The 25639-nt window shown below is 38.8% G+C and overlaps 1 protein-coding gene across 4 annotated transcripts in view; it reads right to left on the bottom strand.

Annotated features, from left to right (window-relative positions):
• Window positions 1–810: 810 nt before the first annotated feature.
• ELMOD1 (ELMO domain containing 1) overlaps window positions 811–25639 on the bottom strand; it is a 62462-nt gene continuing 37633 nt past the window's right edge. For 3 of the 4 annotated variants that reach the window (XM_047753541.1, XM_047753540.1, XM_047753539.1), the window contains 5 exons: window positions 22179–22312; window positions 18274–18342; window positions 14276–14326; window positions 13082–13215; window positions 811–2455 (listed from right to left, as the gene is read on the bottom strand). In XM_047753541.1, the coding sequence (XP_047609497.1) occupies window positions 2283–2455; window positions 13082–13215; window positions 14276–14326; window positions 18274–18342; window positions 22179–22312 (561 nt within the window). In that variant the 3' untranslated portion in view covers window positions 811–2282. Of the gene's footprint in view, window positions 2456–3806; window positions 3957–13081; window positions 13216–14275; window positions 14327–18273; window positions 18343–22178; window positions 22313–25639 lie in introns of those variants that run through there. The other variant, XM_047753542.1, reaches the window with a different exon arrangement.

Raw genomic sequence — 25639 nt, 5'->3', positions numbered from 1 at the left:
TGAAAAACTTGGTAGAGACATGCTACATAATTTACATTTTAAGTGGTCGACCCTTGTTCAATGCAGTAAGTATAAGCAAGCTAAAATGCTCAAGGAAAAAACACACATATCACACTTTTTTAATGCCTTTGAAAGCTTCTCCTCTTTTTTTTCTCACCTCACGTAATATTATAGGATAGAATGCATCTTCTGCAAAGAGGTGTGAATGAGAAATCTAATAATATTCAGAACGAGAGGGAGCTGGCAGAATTCGTTTATCTTAAAACTGTGCAGCCATGTTAAGATACAACAGAGAGAAATTATCCAAGGAGCTGGGAACGAACACGCCTATAGCTTTGTTACCATCAACTATGTCTACCTGAATAGAACAGACATGAGCTGGTGTAGATGCCACATATTATCAAGCCATGTCAGTGACACAGGACCACAGTGGATAGGAAGAGACAATGCATACATGCAGCTGACAAAGGCTGTACTGAACATGGAATAATGCCTTCTTCATACAGAGCAGCTACAGCCATGGTAGAAATTCAGGGCTCCCAAGACAGGACGTTTACCAGGTCCACTAATCCTCACTTACTCCAGAGAGGAATATATATTCTTGTTAACCAACTCCTTTCCTTCCCCATTTGAAGAAAGGGCATGGCAAAATCCTGCCACCTGGCACACAGCTGAAAGGGAAAGGACAGCAAAATCCCAGAGGAGCTAGAATGGACCAGGAAACAACAGACACCTTAATGTTTTCCATATCCACTGTCTAGCAGTGAGCAAACCAGGCTTCAGAGTAAGTTACAAAGAGAAAGCTGGATCTTTCATTAAAGCTGGATCTTTAATGCTTTCATTAAAGCACCACCAGGTCTTAAGATGAGTTAAATAAAAGCAGTCTCTCAGACATGACACACAATTCACATGGTTACTTTGAATGATGGCGTGATTTATATTTAGCTTCAGGGTGTCTGTCTTTGATATTCTACCCACTCACATATTTGCATATTCAGAAGCTATACAAGCACAAAAATATTAAAATTAAATCCACTATACGTTACAGTAGAATGACATGTAATTTATTCATAACCGACAGTTAGGCAGTACTCAAAATTCATTTAAATAAGCAAGTGATTACACAAACATCTAATAATACTAAAATCGATAGTCAGAAGGTATAAAATACCATGGGTATGAAATGCCATGGTAAATACTATTCAACAGACTACAATCAGAATTCCAAACTAAATCATGGTTTTTAAAATGATTTTTAGCAGTTCAGAAATGATTTGATTTTGTTCCCTTTCCAAGCAATTTACTTCTTCCACTGATACAAGACAAGGTCATTTTTTTTTCCAAGATATATTACAGAATGAAGTAGCTCAGGTCCCTCTCTTGCAACACATTTTCTTGAAAATTATTTTTTTTAATATGACCTCTTGACCTAGACAACAAACCTGCCAGCACTCAGTCCCCAAGCAGAGATGCTCAGATCAGAACAGTGCCAGGGTACAACTCTGAGTTCAGCAAGCAGCAGGCAGTGAAAGAGCTTTTGCAGCTTTTGCAGTATGCATACTTATTTCCTGAGGCTCCAAGCATCATAAACATATCTAGGCATCCAAGCCAGTAAAATTATGAGAATAAAATAATTTAATGTTCAGATGCCTATGACACATTGCAACTGGGGGTAAGTTACAATATAATTCTGTGGTACTTAAACAAAAACAGCACCTACCTAAATTTGCTTCTTGTAAGCCTTGTTACATTTTCATGAAGCACAGCTGTTTGCAGGAATGACTTTGGCTTATCATGTGTCTGTCTGTATTATTTTAAAGTCTTATACTTTATTGGAATGAGGGCCAAGCATGAACCTGGCTTGAAAAGCTAGCGCTTGTGGTCATGAAACATATCAATAAATTAAAAGGCTTTCACAGAATGAGATTCAGCTAAATCTTTTACATACAAAATACAGCTAGAGAAATACAATTCTTCAATGCTGCATTATGAGGGAGAGGAAAACAATCTAAAAAAATAGAAAACTCTCTCCATACCTGGGTGTCAAGGCAAGATGTAACACTGCATAATGCCACAATATGAGCAGTCACTGGATGACAGATACTCCAGAAATTGTGGTATCTAGGGATCTGGTAATTAATGACCAAGATATGAAAATACTGTACCAACAGGCATGCATACAATCACTGTGTGCATTCAGTGTGTGAGCTGGGGCCTAAGCAGAGATCTAACACAATAATGAGGCAGTGTTCTGGGGTATCCATTAAAACCAGTGTGGGTGACTACATGTTGATTAAACCTTCCGAGGCAGCAAAGTGTGGGCACAATGCCATGTCTGGGTTCTGCAACTGTTTTATGATCCTCTTGCGGAATTTCTCTCGCACACGATTAAATTCCATTATGTCCATGGGGTCCTCTTCAATCCAAAACTTATGAAACTCGTGCATCAAATAGCCTGTTAGCAATAAGACAGTGATAAGAATGCAAGAGAAAAAAAATCCTTAAATCATATTCAAAATCCCCCCTGAATGCTGAAAGAGATGTTAGACCAAATAACAGCAACTAGGGAGTTCAAAGAAGAGATCAAAATAAAGCAAATTCTACTGTTAAAAATTATTCCTTAAAATCAATGTAATAGAAGCTAACAATCTGCAAAAATTTTGCAATTGCTCCTGGAATTATTCTCACTCTTTTCCAGCAGGAAGCAAAAATCAATTCTACCATCTCTAGAATATAAATAACATCTGGAACATATTCTGAAAGTTACGATTGTAACTATTTCATCCTTTTCCTAATTAAATTAACATAATGGTCTGATTTTTCAAAACTACTCCACTCAGCCTTTTTTTTTTCCTTGATATTTGATTTGAGTAAAGTTTTAACTTACCCTGACTAATCTAACAAATGGAGTCTGACAATCTATTAATAGACAATAAAAACTGTAAATCAGCTCTGAACAATACAGACTGGTCATTAAACTACAGAAAATTGTTAATAAGACAGCTTTGCTCTGAAGCATACTTTCATATTCAAATACTATTTTTGTCTCAAAAATGTTATCTACAAATTACCTGGATTGGGAAAATTTTTGGAATAAATGTTAAGTATTTGGTATGAGTACTGTATTCGGTTTCCCCACTGAGCCCTTCCCTCCACCAAATTTAGAATTGAAATGTGAACAGCTTTTTAAAAAGACAATAATAGGTATCTGTGCAGTAAAGCAAAGCAAGCTCAAGCGTCTCTATATAAGAAAAAAGTATTTAGGGAAATAATACTAGTTAGAAAAAAGGAAACCAAATATTACACAGGCTTTTCTTTATCTTAACCTTCGAAGGAAGTAGAAAATAATTTGGAGGAGGAATCTGGAGCCAGCAACCAAGGTTTAAATCCTGCTCTTCACCTCTATGGGGGAGGAGTTAAGCAGTAGAGATGACAAGAGAATTTTGGAACAAATATACTCAATTCTAATAGTAAAAAGAAAACAAAACAAAAAAACAATAGCTTTTGTTTTTCTGATAACCAGCTACTTATGAGATAACCTCTTTTTTTGCCGCATATGGAAGTTCCCAGGTTAGGGGTCAAATGGGAGCTGCCCCTGCCGCTCTACACCACAGCCACAGCAACGAGGGATGTGAGCCATGCCTGTGACCTATCCCACAGCTCAAGGCAATGCTGGAGCCCTGACCCACTGAAAGAGGCCAGGGAAGGATACTAGTCAGGTTGGTTACTGCTAAGCCAAGATGGGAACTCTGGGGATAACCTTTAAACATAGTTCCAAAAACAGATTTTTAAAAATCTTTATTCATATCTCACTGTAATACAAAATTAGAAATGGCCTCTACTTCCACTCCCCACACACACTGCCAGATGTGGTCTAGTTCCACAACTCACCTGATTACTCCTTCATGACACTGTTAAGTACTGTACATCTTTAAGTATATGGCCTCTCTCTTCAACTACAGGAGGAAGGGTAGTAAGGAGAGAATTTATTTTATTTTTTCCTTTGGGTTGACTGATTTCTTTTAGGATTGGACTGTCTCTGGGCTCTCTACACATTAACACTTGATATTAATTTGTGTTAACACAAGTTAACACACTGAATGCCTTGAACATCTCCGATGGGGATACATACCAACCCTCACCCGAATGCCTCTGGGCTACACCAGCCAGGGCCCACTGCCGCTGCTGGAGTGGGAACCTGACCACAGCAGAGAAGCCCCAGATCAGAGGCATCGGTACTCTCAGGAGTTACCCATCTGTCTCTGCTCCATCTGACACTTGGATTCCCTGAGGCAGCACCCAACTGTGAGCGTTCCTGGTGACAACACTCACATTAGCCTGGTCCATGGACGAAGAACCAGCTTCTCAGAGGTTCTTTCTCACGCTGGGCCAAAATCTCTTGCCCCATATTTCTTGGAACAAATTCAATCCTTCTTCAACTCAAGTATCTGAGGTGCCCTTTATCCATGAGGTTAAACATCCCCATTTCTTCTTATCGTTTCTCATAAGACCTGACAGGGAGTTTCTTTATCAATCCTGGTTGTTTCCCTACGCACTCACAGAAATTTGCTTCCTCTAATCTCAGTTTCTTATTCAACCAAAAGAATTCAATCATCCATCCATCCATCCTCAAGTATCCCAAGAATGGCATGAGGTCTTGTAAAAAACACAGACCCTCCCAGATTCAACCATATACCACAGTTCATTATGATGAATCTCATGTCATTAAAGTTTGGGAACCCTGGTTTGGAAGATGCCCTCTTTTTAAGCTCCCTTAGTGTCTTTCTAAATGTTATGTTTTTTATGTTTCTAAATAAAAACTCTAATCATTTGTAATTTCTTCTTCCCCTGCTACATAAAATACATACATAATTTTCCTGACTTGGCCTCTGAGCTCAAATATACACACCCTCACTGTTTTGTATACAGAGTTAGGTTTCCAATACTGATGAATTAAAAGCATCCCATTACTATCTCATAATTAATAAGATATTTATTCCTATTGACAATAATAAACAGGCACCGTGAAAAATTCTTCATAAGTAATTCACTTTTCCACAATGTACATATTCACTCTAAAGATGACCTGGTGTAGCACAAGGTTTTAGAAGAACATAGACCCATTTGGTTTCACCATTTTTCTACTTTACAGGCAACAACAGGAAAACATTTTGAAAGGTTTAAAAGACAGGACAGAATAAGAGTGGGGGTGCATAATCTGAGACAATTCTCCTTCTTCTTAAGGCTCCAACAGTCAAGGTGTAGATCTTGCAAGTTGATTTCCCAGGGCTCTCTTTCTCTGTCCCACCAGGAAAATAATTAGACACTGTATATAACATGATTTTAATCAAAATGCAAAAATGGCGTTTTGGCTTCCAGGGTACATATCTTAATCATAAAATTCCACTCATTTATATAACATTACACAGTGTATATAAATCCATTTGGTCATTGATCAGTTGGCCTACCTGCCAACTAACAAATCTGTAAAAGATACAAGAAAAAGGTTGAGTTCCTATGCTCTCAAATTCTCAGTTTCTTGGAGAAGGACCCAGGTAGACAATTTCAGATGATTTGTGAGCTAAGGAAGCTAACAAAAAAAGTGGTGTGAAGAGGAGACAAAGGAAGAATGGCCGGGCTACTGCTTATAGACTTCTTCTGGTTCTTATTCTTACTGAGTAGATCTTTCTTTTGAAGGTCAAAGAAAAGATAATTATTTTTCCTCTTCTGGCCGTTGTACTTCCTTCTTCTCATTACACCTAATCTTACTTCATTTCACTGGAGCTTTAGATTGAGTGTAATTTTCACAGCATAATGCCTTGGCAGTGCAGTGCTCACTGAATAATGTAAAGTCAAAATGACAGAGCTATTATATTCTTATATTCTTTCACCTAGATAAGATACATGTTTTGAATACTAATTTGGCTTTCCAACCCAAGCCTGCAGCATATTTGTTGTTGCTTGAATGTGTCTTGGTTTTGCTTCACTGCATTCAGTTAGTACGCAAGAGACATATGCAAGGACACAGGTAATTGTAAGAATATTACAGAGGAGATGTGCAGAACTGATCATGTCTGACAGAGGAACAATGAATTCAGGTACAGTTTGCTTCCTCTAGAGTGGCCTGAGTCCCTCTCCCTCATTCCAATCCACCGTGGGATTGCTGTCGCTTCTAAAACCTGGTGAGGACCTTGAAAAAATAATTACTGCTATTACTACTACAGGGTCCCTCTGCAAGAAACTGCACACTTACTCATTTGAGTTAGGGTTCTCTCAGAAGCCTATCAATTCAGGCCAAAGCAAAATTTTTGCAGAGGAACTAGACTCTCCTTCTCCCCAAAAGGACATTCTCCAATATTTTAGCCTCCCACCATCCATCCATCCATCCATCCATCCAACAAATATTTACTGAGCACCTACTCTGCACCAGGCTCTGTGCTAAGGCTACAGCAGTGAACAAAACAAACACTCCTGTCCTATTTTGTCAATTCCTGCAATTCTCAACTTTGATTCTCTCCTCTGAGAACTCCCCCACTGTGGGGCTCTGATTTTCTCCTTAGTGCTGATGAATCCCAAATCTGCCTTATAATTCTTCAGAGCTCCAGAGCTTTACATCAGAATGCCCAGTATTCATTAGAATGCCCACTATTTCCCAAAAGGAACCCACACCTGGCATAACTAAAACTAAATCATTCTATTTTCCTTCAAAAGTACTTCCCTGGCTTCCCTAAAGAGCATGGTAAATATAGAACAGGGTAAAGTATGAGGGGTAGAGAAACACAACAAGGAGGCTTATTTATCTGCATGTATGCTCCTTCAAATGGCCTACAAAATTCAAGATATCCCCCATCCCTGCTCTTCCTACTGTCATCTCTAGACACCACTCCTCCCACCCCAAACCCCATGCTCTGTTCTTTGAATCCATCATGATGTTTGTTTTGTGGCCCTTGCCTGTGCCACTCCCTCTGGCTGGACCGCTAGGCCACCATTGCTGTATTTCCTGCTACTCATCCTTTAGGTCTCATGGGAAGTGGCATTTGCTGTGGGAAGCTTTTCCTGACTCCCAGACTGAATGAGCTATGCCAGCTACAGACATTTCCTTTTTTTTTTTTTTGCTTTTTAGGGCTGCACCTGTGGCATATGGAGGTTCCCAGGCTAGAGGTCAAATCGGAGCTGTAGCCACCGGCCTATGCCAGAGCCACAGCAATGTGGGATCGAATCGGAGCTGTAGCCACCGGCCTATGCCAGAGCCACAGCAATGTGGGATCCAAGCCACGTCTGCGACCTACACCACAGCTCACGGCAACGCCAGATCCTTAACCCACTGAGCAAGTCCAGGGATCAAACCCGCAACCTCATGGTTCCTAGTCGGATTTGTTAACCACTGAGCCACAACGGGAACTCCCCCACTGTATTTTAATTGCTTGTTTAGGTGTCTGCCTTCCTCAACACAGAATCTGATCTGTGGTAAAACTTCAATATTATTTGGTGGAAATTGTCAGAATTGTTACAGGAGTAAAAATAATCATCTAGTTGTCAAAGTAGGAGCTGTAATAATAAATGGAAGGGACTTCCATTTTCCACTAACAAGTCATAAAATGTATATATTTTTAAATTGGCTCTTTGTTTTTGTTCAGACTATATATGCACATATTTTTGTTCAGACTGTATATGCACATATTTTAGAGTCAAATAGTTTAATAAGTCTTATTACAAAAAGAAAACAAAACCTAGCAGCACTTCCTGTCCTAATAAGTGCTTCCTTAAAGCATTATTTAAACTCTTTCAGCTGATTCTTTTGATTACTGACTGCCTTAGCTCTAAATAACACATTTTCCATTGCTTGATTTTTTCATTTCCTTCATTTTGAAGATTCTCTTCACTTTTCTTCTGTGATAGATTTCCTGCTTTCTGGACCCCCAATTCTCTTAGGATTACTCTCTTATTTTGTGGAAATATATCCTTTAAGAGTTTCCTAATAAGGCTCAAGAAGGTAAAATGTTGAAGGACCTTGTGTTCCAAAAATTGTTTATTTTATTCCCACACTTAATTGGTAAGTTGGACTGGGTATAGAATTCTAAATTAGAAATCAAATTCCCTTAGATTTAAAAAATATCTTCTTAAATTTTTGAAGACATTATTTCCTTGCCTTCTAGAATACCATGCTGCTATTGAGAAGTCTAATGTCATCTTGATTCCCAAATCTTATTATGACAGATCAGGAATTATTTTGGGGTCCAGATTTGGAAATTTTTAGAATCACCTCTTTCCTGTGTCATAACGTTTCACAATGATATGGACCTCAGTGTGAATCCATTTTAATCTATTATGTTGGTGCTTACTAGTTCATTCTTTAGTTCTTTAGTTCTCAATTTCTTTCTTTTCCTTCTTTCTCTTTCTTTCTTTCTTTCTTTCTTTCTTTCTTTCTTTCTTTCTTTCTCTCTCTTTCTCTCTCTTTCTCTCTCTTTTCTTTTTTTCCTTTACTTTTTAGGGCTGCACTTGTGACATATGGAAGTTCCCAGGCTAGGGGTCAAACTGGAGCTACAGCTGCCTGCCTTCATCACAGCCACAGCAATGTGGGATTCGAGCTGCATCTGTGACCTACATTACAGCTCACGGAAATGCTGGATCCTTAACCCACTGAGCAAGGCCAGGGATTGAAATCTGAATCCTCAAGGATACCAGTTGGATTCATTTCCACTGAGCCACAACAGGAACTCCCATCTTCTCTTTCTTATATTATTTTCAATCATGTTCTTATCCCAGGAGATTGGATATAGTTCCCTGTGCTATATAGCAGGACCTTAGTGCTTGTTATTCTAAGTGTAATAGTTTGCATCTACTAACTCCAAACTCTCAGGCCATCTCACTCACTTGTCCCTCCCCCTTGGAAACCACCAAGTCTGTATTTCTATGAGTTTGTTTCTGTTTTGTAGATAGGTTCATTTGTCTATATTTTAGATTCCATATATAAGTGATATCATATGGTATTTGCCTTTCTCTTACTTCACTTAGTATGAGAATCTCTGGATTTGTGTTGCTGCTAATGGCATAATTTTGTTCTTTTTTTATGACTGAGCAGCATCCCATTATATATATGTACCACATCGTCTTTATCCATTCATCTGTAGATGGACATTTAGGTTGTTTCCATGTCCTAGCTATTGTGAATAGTGCTGCTATGAACATAGGGATGCATGTATCTTTTTGAATTATAGTTTTTTGTTTGTTTGTTTGTTTTGCTTTTTAGGGCTGCAGGTGTGGGCACATGTAAGTTCCCAGCCTAGGGGTTGAATAGGAGCTGCAGCTGCCTGCCTAAGCCATAGCCACAGCAATGCCAGATCCAAGCCACGTCTGTGACCTACACAACAGCTCACAGCAATGCCAGATCCTTAATCCACTGAGCAAGGCCAGGGATCGAACCTGTATCCTCATGGACACTAGTCAGGTTTGTAACCCACTGAGCCACAATGGGAACTCCTTGAATTATAGTTTTATTCAGACATATGCCCAGGAGTGGGATTGCTAGATCATATGGTACTTCCATTTAGTTTTCTGAGGAACTGCCATACTGTTTTCCATAATAGTCATACCAATTCACATTCCCACCAACAGTGTAGAAAGATTCCCTTTTCTCCACACCCTCTCCAGCATTTGTTATTTGAGACTTATTAGTGATAGCCACTCTGACCAGTGTGAAATGGTACCTCATCGTAGTTTTGATTTGCAATTCTCTAATAATTAGTGATGTTGAGCATCTTTTCATGTACCTACTGGCTATTTGTATGTCTTTTCTGGAGAAATGTTTATTTAGGTCTTCTGTCTTTTTTTTTTTTTTTTTTTTTTTTTTTTGCTTTTTAGGGCCGCACCTGCAGCATATGGAGGTTCCCAGGCCAGGGGTCCAATCAGAGCTGTACCTGCTGGACTACACCACACCACAGCAATGCCAGATCTGGGCTGCGTCTGTGACCTACACCACAGCTCATGGCAACACACCATGGAAACTCCAGATCCTTAACCCACTGAGTGAGGCCAGGGATTGAACCTGCAACCTTGAGGTTCCTAGTCTGATTCATTTCTGCTGTGTCACAACAGGAACTCCTTCTGTCCATTTTTTGTTTGGGTTGTTTTTTTGTTGTTGAGTTGTATGAGTTGTTTGTATAAATTTTGGAGATTAAGCCCTTGTTGGCTGCATCGTTTGCAGCTGTTTTCTTCCATTCTGTAGGTTTTCTTTTCATTTTTAAATCTATTTCTTAATGGGAGGAATGTCAAAGAATTTGAGGACATGTTTTTAACCATCACACTCAAACATCTGAAAACCCTTGGCTGTCTGTGAATATTTTTTACTAAGAAAAGCCAACTGGATTAAAAGCTGACTGGGAGCTCTGAGCACATAGGTAGGGTTTGTTGGCTGTGAGCATGACTTTAGAGTGACATGACTGGGCTGTTTCACTGGGGAGATGCAGAGGTCAGCATCTTCAGCTATTTTTTCTTGGAATGTTCAAGTTTCAGAGAAGCCCTGTCATTCTCTTGACTGGATGCCAAGTGAAGGGAAGTGGGTAGGAGAAGGAGCCTGGGTTGAATCTTCTTCATCACTTTCAGTATGGTTTGCCATCACCTGTACCTGATTCTCATCAGACCAGACCTTTTCTTTTTCTCTGGAAAGTGCCAGCCTCTCCTGAGGAGGGGGAAGGACAGAAGCTGTCTCCTGGGAAAGAGGATTTAGGCCTCTAAGAGCTTCTTAATGTACTTTCAAGCAATCTTTTTCTTCTTCTTCTTCTTTTTTTTTTTTTTTGCTTTTTAGGGCCACATTAGCAGCTCATGGAAATTCCCAGGCTAGGGGTCGAATCTGAGCTACAGCTGCCGGCCTACATCACAGCCACAGCAACACAGGATCTGAGGCTCACCTGTAACCTATACCAAAGCTTATGGTAACACCAGATCCCTGACCCACTGAGTGAGGTCAGAGATTGAACTCACATTCTCATGGATACTAGTCAGATTCGTTTCTGCTGGGCCACAACAGGAACTTCCCAAGCAATCTTGTTATTTTGGGTCTTATGTTAACTCCTGTTTTCTGAGATACCTAATGCTGCCAATTCCTAAATCTTTGGGGGAGTCCTGTGAAATAAATCAGGTTGCTTCTTTTTTTGTTGCTGTTTTTAACAGCTGCACCTGTGGCATATGGAAGTTCTCGGGCCAGGGGTCAAATCAGAAATGCAACTGGCAGTGATAGCAACACCAGTTCAGAGCTGCATCTGTGACCTACGCTACAGCTTGTGGCAATGCTGGATCCTTAACCCACTGAGTGAGGCCAGGGATTGAACCTGAATCCTCACAGAGACAACATCAGGTCCTTAACCCTCTAAGCCATGACCAGAACTCCCAGGTTACTCCTTACCTTTCCACCCTACTTGTTTGGTATTTGCTCTATTAAGACTACTAACTCGTTCATCACTTAATCTGTTTTCCAGCTTTCAAAATGAGGTTTTTGTTCCTTGTTTATGATTTTTCCTATCCTTGTGGGTTTATGATTTTTTAGAAAAATCCTTTTATATTCACTTTAGTGAAGTCTCAGAAGGAAGCATAATGCATACATTAATTATATCATCTTCAACTAGAAGTCCTGACTAAGCAGATATAAAAGAAGAGAGAATCCTAGATAACATAATCACTATTAGTTTATGAATTTAGGTAAAATAAATTGCTGTTAACTTGTGACTTTATCACATTTTAAAAATGAACTGGGACCAATACTCTCCTGCGGTAGCTTTGGGGTGAAATAACTGTCTTAACCATACTTAGAAAGAGTGGCAGACTTGTTTAGCAACTTAATAGCAGAAAAAAGGCTGAAAGAAGCATAAAAATTTTGAAATTTTCTTGTTAAGAAAGCTGAGGTAGGAGGTCTCCAGTGCAGCTAGTATGGTTTAAATGATTTAAAAGACATTTTCCTGTAAGTTGCTTAGGTTGCCTTATGACTTGGTAGACTAGCTCGCAGTTTGTGTTGGTCTGCAAAGACCATAGTGACATAGCTACATTTTAGGATCCTGCCTCTAAAAATAGAGAGTAACATCCCCGGGCTCCACTGAACAGTCTTGGTCTATATTTTCTGAAACCTCAGCCCAACTACAATCCTAAAGGATACCCCTCAGGCAAGGACAACAGAAGGCTCTGGTTCAGGTCAATAATACTTCCCTCTACTACATCTACACAAACACTGCCCACTGTAGCAGTAGCAGTGGCAGCAGTAAAACCACTACCAGTGACAATTCCACCACCATCTACATCACCCACGAACCCACCACCTCCTCTGTGTAATGTTCACTGAGTGCCAACTATGGAAGTAGCTTATAAAACCTTTTCATCTTGTATCATTTTACCTCCAGAGCAATTCTATGAGGAAAGGACTCATTTTATACATGAAATCGCTGAAGGCTTAGAAAGGTTAGTAAACATAGATCTGGGAGTCAACTCAGGCTGTCTTCAGAGCCTACACTCCTAAGTGCTATGCCATGCCGGATCAGAGGGAGAAAGACATCTAGAATGTCTTCAACTCAGATTGGAAGTTGAGACAACTGAATATTAGGCAAGAGCTGGGAATGAGAAAAGATCCATAGTGCCTGAAAAGATGCGTAGATTTTGAACAAGAAACCAAAATCAAAACCAAAGGAGGAAGTTCAAAAGCTCCGAAGCAGGAGATCCCGTCATGGCTCAGCGGAAATGAATCTGACTAGCATCCATGAGGACGCAAGTTCGATCCCTGGCCTCAATCCTCAGGTTAAGGATCCCACGTTGGTGTGAGCTGTGGTGTAGGTCGAATGTGTGGCTAGGATCTGGCATTGCTATCACTGTGGTGTAGGCCGGCAGGTGTAGCTCCGATTTGACTCCTAGCCTGGGAACCTCCAAATGCCTCGGGTGCAGCCTTAAAAAAAAAAAGATAGAGAGAGAGACACACACACACACACACACACACACACAAAAGGCTCCAAAGCAGCTGAATCACAAAGATCTCTCAGCTTCAACCCTTGTGTAGAGTGTTCTACAGAAACTTATCTCAACAATTAAGCAAGAGGACACTTACAGAACGTCTGCTGGAAATGAGACAATGTTGGGGCTTCTGGGGCGATGTTGTAGAAGTGAGTTTTCAGAGCTCCGCTCACCAGTAGATTATATGCCAGATCGGTTATATTGATGCCCACAATTGCAAATGAGTACCTGTAAAAGGCAAACCACAATACCAACTGCCTGTCAACTCTGGCAAATAAGCATTTCAAAAAATGATAATTTGATTTTAAAATTACTATTAACATGTCAGAGTGGCAGAATTTCCTTTCCCTTCTCACCTTATCAAAACCTTGAATCTTATAAATTACCAGAAAATTTTGATAATGTAATAAGAGAATTGAGAGTTCATATACTTTGTTATGATAATTCCATTCCCAAATATATGACAGGAAAAAAATAAGAAAATGACAAAGCTATATAAGCAGGAACAGTCATTATAGCATTATTTATATGGCAAAGACATGCAAACTATTCATACATCCTAAAGAAGACGATTGCTGAAATAAATTACGGTAATCTCATATGACATATTACAGCTAATACAAGCTATATTCCTAAAGATTATTTAGTAAGATATAAACACTATGTATAGGACAAGCCAAGTTTTATCATTACACATAAATGTGCACAGAAAATAGGCTAGAATGAAATGCCACAAAATATTAATATGAATATGTTAGAGTAATAATATTAGGGTTTTTTGTTTACTTTCCTATATTTTTAAAATTTTCTATAAGAAATCATATATTACTTTTAAAATGAGGAAAAATTTACTCTGTATCTTAACACTAGGTTTATATTTTCTAGTTTGTTTTCTGCATGTTTATCCAAAATTAAATGAAACTGAATTCTTAAGTCCTCTCTGGTAATATAAATTCAGCATATATACATAAAAAAAGGAGTCCTCTATTCATAAATACTTTTGGATGAAATGGGGCATCATAAAATAAAACTTCTAGAGTAAATTTTTATCTAATAGCCCGATACTTGATAGAAATCCTTAAAAGAAAATAGTAAATATAATTACAAATTATGATTTTTGAAAATTATTTCCATATTATAATCTTCTAAACCTCATATGTAATATCATATAATCATACAAATCAAAAAACATATAAACAGGTTCTCTTCAAAATTCAACTGGATTATATACTTCCATCAGGACACATGGATTTTCATCCTTGACTTTTACAGCGTTCTCCACACTCACCCAATTGCTTTATCCATCCTTTTCTTCTCCCATTCTGCTTTGCTGAATTTGCTGAATGGATGAATGAATAAATAAATAAATAAGATTTGACCTCTAATCAGTATGTATTCTCTTTTTTTATTAAAACTACTGATTAGCTGTGGGGATGTCTGTAACTTACTTATCAAGCAGTAATCGATTTAAATGTTATTAATTAAAAAGCCACAGTACAATTTATATGGAACTCAAGAATGGAATTATTTAAGGTTATGTGAATTATCCCCTATTCACTTTAGTATAGCAGTAAGAGACAGACCTAAAGGCCAAACATTAAGATTTTTTTTTTTGCCTTTTTTTAGGGCCCCACCCACGGCATATGGAGGTTCCCAGGCTAGGGGTCTAATCGGAGCTACAGCCGCAGGTCTACACCAGAGCCACAGCAATGCAGGATCCAAGCCACGTCTGCAACCTACACCACAGCTCATGGCAACGCCAGATCCTTAACCCACTGAGCGAGGCCAGGGATTGAACCCACAACCTCATGGTTCCTAGTCATATTCATTTCTGCTGGGCCACAATGGGAACTCCTGATATTTTTTATATTATCGATTAATCATCAAAAAATACTTCCTTCATGAAACTTTGCCTGGTATCTCTCCTCTAACAAGACGCTACCTCACTCTCATGATTCCCACTGCATTTCATTTGGCTTTATCTCATGGTATTTATCCTACTCTGCCTTATTTGTGATGTCTGGCACACAGGAGGTGTCAAAAAATGTTTATTGATAAATAAATGAGTTAGTGGAAAAAAGCAGGAAGGAAAGAAGAAAGGGAAGGAGGGAGGGAAGAACATACAAATTTTCAAAATCCTATTTCAACAAGTGCTATGGCATTTCCTCTGGTTAAACTAAGACAGCTAATCCATGGCAGCTTTTTAATTCATTTGCATAATTTGAACTTCTGAATAAGACTGTTTGAAGAAGGGTTCTATAATAAAAGCATTCTGAAAATATTGACTTGCATTCTATTACTTGTGTACTTTCTTATTTCCCCTATTCTCATCCGCCTCCACACTGCCAGCGTCTTGTAGGCAGCAACCATGTTCCACTCTTCTCTGTGGCCAGTGGACTTTCACTCAGTATTCTACACTAAAAAAGTGGTTAGCCTTTGAACTAAATAAAAATTTTAAAACTACAGTTATTATGCACATTTAGCTTCCAAGTAGGAGAAGGGGGAGTTTTTTATAAAACACTACAAGCATTACATTAAAAGATACACATGTAATATACATACAGCACAAGTCCACAAAAACATGATGCAAAACTGGTATTTAACTATACATATTTTCTTCTCTATAAATGACTGGCTCTAATTCAAAGTAACTGTCTTTAATTCATGTTAAAATAAGCCACTTCTTTTTAAAGTGTAACTGCCAATTAACAAACTAATGTGCCAGCCAAAGAGGCATCAGGAGATTTTTCCCTCAAAAGACTCATGTCCAAAGTAAAACAAGTTAGGAGTTCCCAGAGTTCCCATCGTGGCGCAGTGGTTAACAAATCCAACTAGGAACCATGAGGTTGCGGGTTCGATCCCTGCCCTTGCTCAGTGGGTTAACAATCCGGCATTGCCGTGAGCTGTGGTGTGGGTCGCAGACATGGCTCGGATCCCGCATTGCTGTGGCTCTGGCGGAGGCCGGTGGCTACAGCTCCAATTCGACCCCTAGCCTGGGAACCTCCATATGCCGCGGGAGCGGCCCTAGAAAAGGCAAAAAGACAAAAAAACAAACAAACAAAAACAAAGCAAAGCAAATTAGGTTGGAAATTTAAGAAACTTTATATAAACAGATTTATAAGCACTGATTTGCTACAACAAAGCTTTATAAATAGATAGTGTCTCTGTATTTGCTAAATTAAAACTCTATCTGCAATGGAAATATAAGAAAAGGCCAAATGACCTCCACTCATTTGATTACTTATAAGATATCCTGGCCCAAGGAGAAGGAATTCTCCTCTTCAGGAAACACACACACACACAACAAAGAAACAAACAAAGTGAACCACCAAAATTCTCCTGTTAAACTTGAATCTACCTTTATCCCTCAAGCTACATCAATAGATATATCTCTATAAGAGCAATAATGTATAATGCTTGCTGAAGGGCAGACAGGAAAGATCCTTCCTTAGTATATATGGCTTCTGCCTGTTGAACACATGAAATATTCAGGGCCTGAGGAATCCAGGTTGATATCACAGTGGGTCAATATATACTTTCTTTCAGGCACTGGTGAAGGACAGCAGCATTTTCAAAACAATCTGATTTGTATTCAGTGACATTTGCTATCAATTTGAAGTGATTAATACTTCATCTAGTCAATTTTATTGTAGTTTGAGGGACAAATTGTGTGTGAACACGTGCACGCACACACACAAATGCTAGCCTCTTTTTAAAAAAAGGTAATCACACAAACCCTCAAACACTTGCTCTCTGATGGCCACCACAGGATATAAAACTATAAAGCCTTTCTTTGAGAATGGCTCATAGACAAAATTAATCTTCCTCCAATGGTTAATCAAAAAATATTTTAAGCTTATTGTCATTTCCCAAGGACCATGGAGGATCCAGGTCTTCTAGCTGACGCTCCTCCAAGGAATGCTACCTGGCAGTGCACAGATACTCTCCAGACAGTTTTAATTAGAGAGAGTTCAGAGTCTCTACTTTATAGAAACAGGTAATTCAGAAAATGTAGTTAAAATTTTTGATTTTAACCATGTAATATAGGAAAAAAGAGGTAAGTGATTTTAGTGTTTTTCTCAAAGCAAATAAAAGGTAAAGAAAATGAAAATTTAACCTTATAAAAGATTATAAATTTGTGAAGTATAGTATAATTTAATGAATCTTAGCCAATTAAAGCTAGAATGAGTTTAATAGTAAGGTGTGAAAGGAGACCCAAAGTCAATCTGTTAATAAATTCTGAGAATGGTTATAATAAAATTATGGATTTATTTAGCAAATAGGAATTGCCATGCTGAGAAGGAAAAAGTGGTACAAAATCATGAATGCAAAATAGAAGAACTCTTTTTAATAAGAGTGACTAAAGCATGTATATATAACTACTACTCCGTATAATAATGCAATTAGAAATACATTATAGAAAAGCAAATTTGCTCTGTGCAGCAAAATTCTCAAGTAAAAAGGCCTTGGAGTAGATGGGGTCAGAACATGTGTGGTAATGTGTTCAGCCTTTAGGTGAAGTGTTCAAACTATTTCTCTGATAAGCATAGCTGTAGAAAGGCCCTTTGACATTTTCTATCAGGTCAGTCTAATTTGGTTTTTCCTTCACCAAAAACAGCCCAAATGTAATAAACTACATGATATAAAAGACTGGGAAGTTTGCTTTTTGAAAAATTGTCATGCATTTATATTTCTTTAAAAATTTTTACCCATACTTATTCTAAGATAAAATATAAGCAAGAAAACACAAAAGCAAAGAAAAATACCTTATTTCCTCTTTAGTGATATCCCTTAGTGTAACCAGTTAAAGACAAAAATTTACAAAGGTAAGTGAAAATGCAAACAATTTAGAATCTAGAATTTTACTAAGAAAAAAAAAAGCCTCAGCAATTTCAGACTTTCTCAATTGGTCCCTGGACTTCATGACTTCCACTCTTCCCTCGATTCGCCTATTATGGTCCCGTGTCTCTGAACTCTTTCTGCCACACTCTACTTTCTCCTCTGTCCATCTCCTGAATCTTCCTAGACACCAGGGATGGTATCAATCCCTTCAAGTATATATTTCACTTGAATGATGCCACTTTACATCCTAAATCCTGCAATAAGTACCTGACATTTTCACCTTCCTATTCAGCACTTGTCAAAAGGCTTGTCTGAAAGAGCCTTAAGCCTCAATTCTGGTGGGTTGACTCTCCTGAAAAATCTCATCGGTAGAGCCATCTAGGAGATGAAGCTAATTCTACCTAATCCACAAAGCCTAACCCACCTTTTATTTTCAAAAATTACCTGCATTTTGGATGAAGGGAATCAGACAGGACCTGCTGGGCTCCTGCAGCATCTCTTTCTGCAAAGTACCTGCAGTTGGAGGGAAAGAAAACCATAATTCCATACCTGTTGAATACATTCACTTCAATCCAATTTGAGGCCATTTTATATTCAGAGATGGACAGCAGCCTAAGCGTATCACTTGTTTCAGCACTCCCAGAGAATGAACAGCTTTCTATAACAGAATTTTCCAAATATAATGGCAGTATAATATAGCATTTGTAAAACCCACATGGATTTAGGAATGATTCCAGTAGGTTTGAAAATTTAATTATGAACTGTGCCATTCTCCAGAGAGCTAAAGACATTTTTATTAAGAAGAGTTAGAAGAAGGAAGGATGAAACCCCTCAGAAGGCAGAAATGTCTGGATGAGGAGACATGGTAAGAGGATGTGACAGCCAAAGGGCAGAGAAAAGATGAAGCTAGAGGATGTGAAAGAGGATGCATTTCAAAAGTGTTGGGGTGTTTTTTTTTTTAAGAATATTTATAGGGTTTTAGGATTCTGGATGAAAATATCTTATGAAACTTAGAAACATTAAAAATAAAATTCTGTTCTTGGAAGAAAGGGGCAATAAAGTTTCCTAACATATACAAAAAGCTTATATATCCTCAAAAATATAAAGAGTACTTCATCAAGACAATTATGAAATAAAACTATAGCATATATTATTTCACTTGATGTGTATATATTTCCCTCATATGTCTGAAGGATAAAACAAACTCTTAAATTTCCTCTCAGAAAATTTCAAAGGTAGTTGGCGTGTTTAGTACCTATGTCCATGATTATTAGTGAAATTGAGTTTCTTTCCAATTTTGTTGGTCATCTAGGTCTATTCTTTGATAGCTCATCTGTTTGTATTCCTTGGTCCAGTATATTTAAAAGTGTCCTCAAATAAGTAAGACAAATAAGCCTATAAAGAATAATATATCAGATATGGATTTTTTATCATTTCGGTAACAATCTTGGCTCTTTTTTTTCATTTTATTTATGGTGGCTTATCTTACAGAAGGTGTGTGAGATTTCCTTATTTTTCTTTTAGTTTATGCTTTTTTGTTTTTTGTCTTTAAGAGATCTCTCCAGGGAGTTCCTGCTGTGGTACATTGGAAACAAATCTGACTAGTATTCATGAGGATGCAGGTTCGATCCCTGGCCTCACTCAGTTGGTTAAGGATCCGGCATTGCTGTGATGTGGTATAGGTCGAAGACGCAGCTCAGATATGGCATTGCTGTGACTGTGGCTGTGGCTGTGGCTGTGGCTGTGGCTGGCAGCTGTAGCTCTGATTTGACCCCTAGCCTGGGAACTTCCATATGCTGCGGGGGCCCTAAAAAGCAAAATGAATGAATGAATGAAAGAGAGATCCTTCCATACTCACATATCTTAAATATTTTCTCCTAAAAGTTGTAAAGATTTGTTTTAGACATTCAAATTGTAACCTGAGGTGAGGAAGAGATTTATTTTAATTTTGTTTTCCAATGCAAGGCCAATTTTTCCAGCTCTACTTAATCTGAAGCTCATCATTTACCCATTTATTTGTAATACCACCTTTGTCATCAAAATTTACTTTTTTATTCATTCAAATTGTATAAAAGCATAGCATTTAAAACATTTCATGGGAGTTCCCTTTGTGGAGCAGCGGAAACAAATCTGACTAGGAACCATGAGGTTTCGGGTTCGATCCCTAGCCTTGCTCAGTGGGTTAAGGATCCAGCGTGGCCATGAGCTGTGGCGTAGGTCACAGACGTGGCTCAGATCCCGAGTTGCTGCGGCTGTGATGTATGTAGGCTGGCAGCTGTAGCTCCTGATTCGACCCCTAACCTGGGAGCCTCCATATGCCATGGGTGCAGCCCTAAAAGGACAAAAGACAAAAGACAAAAACAAAAAAACCCAAAAAGCCCAAAAACATTTCATAAAAGAATGGGTGATTATTCAGATAAAATGAACAAACTAGTGGATACCAGTGGGGAGGGACCATATAGGGGTGGTGGGGTGGGACGCACAAACTACTGGGTGTGAGATAGGCTCCAAGAATGTATTGTACAACACAGAGAATAGAGCCAACTATAAATGGAGTGCAACATTTTAAAACTGTGTAAAAATTTACCATCTTAAAAAAAAGAATGAGTGATTAAACTTCCTAAATTTAAAACTAAAGCAAAGCTCTTGGGGCGGGGGGAATGAATGCCATTAAAAGTGACTAAAGCTTAATTTCTTTTAAAAACATATCACTACTCTCCTAGTAGGGAAGTGTCAAAGGACACAAGAACCAACCTAAAGGGACTCCCTCTGGCTTGAAAAATAATGGCTACAAATGATCCAACATATTCATGAGAAAACCAATGAGTACAATTAGCTGGATCTCAATAAGCATACAAAAACCAAGCATTTTTGATAATGTTAATTATCAAAAGTTAAATGATAATTTAAAAATAGAGTGATAAAACAACAAAAAAGTTTGATCACTAATAAGGGATCCAGGGCACCAACTCCTCACTCTGAAAACTGGCAACTTCTTTACTTGAGGAGCTGTCCTGCCTGTATTTTAGAGAAACCAAGTAACCACAGTTAATAAAGGGAAATGTCTTTACAGAAATCCAGCCAACACTATAGGAAGAATAAGAGAAAAAGAAAGGCACTCTTTGGACAATTAATTGGTTCAGTGAGGATCACTGGAGGAAATGGTTAGATTAAGGGCTGATGCGGGACTTTACAATGGAGCCATCAGCCTGTGGTTCCTCTGATCCATCTCAGCACAGGACTGAGAGATGCTGCAGGCCTCCCACTATGATGTCAATATGAACCTATTCAAGCCTCTCTGAATACCTCTCACCTTCAGGACATACCAGGGACGGGTACAAATGCAAACAGCCAAATCTGTGACTATGGGACATTATATAGGACAGTTGACCCAGAATCATGCACAAGTTAATGACATGGGGGCAAAAGGACAGGACAGAGGGGGAGAGACTACTTTAATTTAAAAAGGCCAGTGAGATACAATCACTGAGTGCAATGTATGGAACTGGATTAGAACAAACCAGCTATAAAAAGATATTTTTGAGACAACTGGGAAATTCGAATTACGGTCAGGATAGAGATATCAAAGAATCATTATTAATTTTGGTAGGTGTAATAATGGCTTTGGGGTTAATGTAAGGTAATATCGATGTCTTTAGAGTTACATATTGAAATATGAGGGCAAAATGACACAGTATAGGATTTTTCATTAACACACTTCTACCAAAACTAAAGTGTTGCAAGTATTGCAAAATCTCAAAAATTACTGAGTCTGGGTGATCAGTACAAAGGGGGTTCTTTATAATCTTTCCTCTGTTTTCACATATAATGAAAAAATTAAAAATAAATTTGAGATCTGCTTAAAAGAATTCATAAAGTTTGCTAAATAAAAGGAAGATGGTAGTAGCTTTTACAACTTCTTGAATCTGAGCTCAAGTCAGAAGACTTGAATGTTTTCTTGGAGTCTTCTGGGAAGTGGCTTTTTGGACCAGTAATTCCACTTTGCCATTTATTTATTTATTTATTTAAAAATGATTTTTATTTTTTCCATTTTAGTTGGTTTACAGTGTTCTGTTAATTTTCTACTGTACAGCAAAGTGACCCAGTCACATATACATATATACCTTCTTTTTCTCACATAATCCTCCATCATGCTCCATCATAAGTGACTAGATATAGTTCCCTGTGCTATACAGCAGGATCTCATTGCTTCTTCATTCCAAGTGCAATAGTTTGCATCTGTTAACCCCATAATCCCAGTCCATCCCACTCCCTCCCCCTCAACTTTGCCATTTCAACATGAGACCAGAACATCACTTTAAAACTCAACCACTCTCCATTTTACTTACTGCAAATTGTACAGTCCCAAAAGTCCCATTCCTCGAAAATCTGTTTTAGGATCATCACCTTGGAACCCAATTTCACACCATTGCTTAGAAATCCGAGATTCCAGTGGAGTATTGGGCTTCAAGAATTTCCATAACTGAAAACAAGAAAAAAATTATCCTGTTAATATACACACATAATACTCTTTCTTACTGGCTCAAATTTAGTAAACTACATTATTAGGAGGAGCTTTGCAAAGGTGAATATATGTAAATATATTACAATTGAAGATTTGATCGTCTTTCAATTATCTGTGATAGCAATTCTCCAAGTATGATCAGAAGATTTCCTGGAGAGATTCTAAGACCTTTTCAGAGAGCCTGAGAGGTAAAAACTATTTCATCTACCAGGTCGTCCCCCCGCCTTTTTTTTTTTTTTGTCTTTTTGCCATTTCTTGGGCCACTCCCTCAGGGTACGTGGAGGTTCCCAGGCTAGGGGTCTAATCGGAGCTGTAGCCACCGGCCTACACCAGAGCCACAGCAACGTGGGATCCAAGCCATGTCTGCAACCCACACCACAGCTCATGGCAACGCCAGATCCTTAACCCACTGAGCAAGGCCATGGATCGAACCTGCAACCTCATAGTTCCTAGTCGGATTCCTTAACCACTGTGCCACGATGGGAACTCCTCATCTCTTCACTCTCATCTTCTCATAAGAATACAGTGGAATTTTCAGAGGGTAAATGTCATGTGGTGAAGTCATTGCTCTAAAGGCAGTGGAATGTATACTTCTATATTTTAGTGTTTTTAATCGTTTTGTTTATTCTCTAATCAGAAATATATGTGTAAGTGTGTGTATATATTTATATATATGTATATGTATGTATACACACACACACACAGAGTCTTCCACAAAAGTTCTTTGGAGTCCTAAAAATATTGAAGAGAATAAAGGGAAGAGGAGACAGGGAAAACTTAAAGATGTTACATTATTCAAAGCTTCAGAAAATGATCATCTAACTTTATAGTGAAACTTTAAGCAGCATTGTTAATAAAAAGAAAAGTGGACTGAACTGGAGTTTTATTTCTCACTTATAACAGGGGTGAGAGTAAACAAGCATAGTATAAAAAAGATCAGTAATGGAATTCCCATCATGGTGCAGCAGAAATGAATCCGACTAGGAACCATGAGGTTGCGGGTTCCATCCCTGGCCTTGCTCAGTGGGTTAAGGATCTGGCATTGCCTTGAGCTGTGGTATAGGTCGCAGATGTGGCTCGGATCCCGCATTGCTGTGGCTGTGGTGGAGGCCGGCAGCTACAGCTCCGACTAGATCCCTAGCCTGGGAACCTCCATATGCTTCAGGTACGGCCCTAGAAAAAACAAACAACAACAACAACAAAAAAAAGATCAGTAATGTTGATGAATAAATCTCAAAAGATATTATCATCTTTAAGTTACCTAATATAGGAGTTCCTGTGGTGGCTCAGTGGAAATGAATCTGACTAGATCTCTGAGGACACAGGTTCAATCCCTGGCCTTGTTTTACTGTGTTAAGGATCTGGCGTTGCTCTGAGCTGTGGAGTAGGTTTGCAGGCGTGGCTCAGATCTGATGTTGCTGTGGCTGTGATGTAGGCCAGCAGCTACAGCTCTGATTGGCCCCCTAGCCTGGGAACCTTAATATGTGGCGGGTGTGGTCCTAAAATTAAAAAAAAAAAAAAAAAGCTACAGTATTTTGTACAATACAGGAAATATACCCAATTTTTTTTTTTTTGCTTTGTTTTTTAGAGTCTCACCTGTGGCACATGGAAGTTTCCAGGCTGGGGGTTGAATGGACAGTAACTCAGGATCCCAGCTGTGTCTGCAACCTACACCACAGCTCATGGCAATGCCAAATCCTTAATCTACTGAGTGAGGCCAGGGATCAAACCCATATCCTCACAGATACTAGTTGGGTTTGTTACTGCTGAGCCACAATAGGAACTCCCAATGGTTTATAAGTACAAATGCAGTATAACTTTAAAAAATTGTGACTCAGTGTGTTGTATAACCTGAAACATATAATATTGTTTATGTCAACTGTGCTTCAATAAAAATTTTTTAAAATAAAGTTGATGAAAAAATAAAGAACAGTGATCTTGCCTATCTCTTATGGCTGTGACAATAAAATATAACACATACATACTCAAATCATGACCACAAGTAAAAGTCATATCATAAAAGTTCTTGACCTGTATCTAATGACTACAATAATTCATACATTCACCCATATTTGTTGAAACCTATGTGCCAGCACACATACAACAGATTGACTAAGATGATATATACCTGGTACCCAAATGTCATTCATTCAGCTGGCATTTCAGCAGTTTTAATGAATTGTTCAGGAGTCTGTGTACAGTCTGTTAATTATACTACTTTTCTCTTGTATTACTTCTTTTTGTTTGTTTGTTTTGGCTATTTAGTGCTGTATCCCAGGTACATGGAAGTTCCCAGGCTAGGAGTCGAATTGGAGCTGTAGCTGCTGGTCTATGCCACAGCCACAGAAACACCAGATCCGAGCTGTGTCTGAGACCTACGCCACAGCTCATGGCAACACCTGATCTTTAACCCACTAAGCCAGGCCAGGGATCGAACCTGCATCCTCATAGATGCTAGTCAGATTCGTTTCTGCTGAGCCACGATGGGAACTCCTCTTTCATCACTTCTTATTTCCCATTTTTTCTTTTTCTTTTTTTTTCTTTTTAGGGCTGCATGTGCAGCATATGGAGGTTCCCAGGCCAGGAGTTGAATCAGAGCTGTAGCTGCTGGTCTACACCACAGCCACAGCAACATCAGATCCGAGCCACGTCTGCAACATACTCCATAGCTCACAGCAACACTGGATCTTTAACCCATGAACAAGGCCAGGGATTGAACCTGCATCCTCATGGATGCTAGTCAGATTCACTTCCACTGAGCCACAATGGGAACTCCTTATTTCCCATTTTGAGTTCATTTTATTAAATTCGACAGCCTCTATCAGAACATAGAAAAAAGGCAATCAGAAAGATGAAGCTCAGCCAGTAGGTTAGCTAAAATTAAGCAGAAAAGAAAGGGAAGAAGAAACTATTAAGAAAGAGGCCTCTCTCAGAGTTCCCGTTGTGGCTCAGTGGTTAACGAATCCGACTAGGAACTATGAGGTTGCAGGTTTGATCCATGGCCTTGCTCAGTGGGTTAAGGATCTGGCTTTGCCGTGAGCTGTGGTGTAGGTTGCAGATGCGGCTCAGATCCCGCGTTGCTGTGGCTCTGGTGTAGGCTGGTGGCTACAGCTCTGATTAGACCCCTAGCCTGGGAACCTCCACATACCCTGAGGGAGTGGCCCAAGAAATGGCAAAAAGACCCCCCCCCCCCAAAAAAAAGGCCTCTTTAATTTTAATAATTCACATCAGATCTTGCACTAATTAGTAGAGACAAATGAGTCATCTGCTTAAGTATCTACACAC

This window comes from Phacochoerus africanus, chromosome 11 (genome assembly GCF_016906955.1).
Source record: "Phacochoerus africanus isolate WHEZ1 chromosome 11, ROS_Pafr_v1, whole genome shotgun sequence".
Taxonomy (NCBI): domain Eukaryota; kingdom Metazoa; phylum Chordata; class Mammalia; order Artiodactyla; family Suidae; genus Phacochoerus; species Phacochoerus africanus.
The sequence above is the reverse complement of the archived record's forward strand: the minus strand, read 5'-3'. Positions and strand labels throughout refer to the sequence as shown.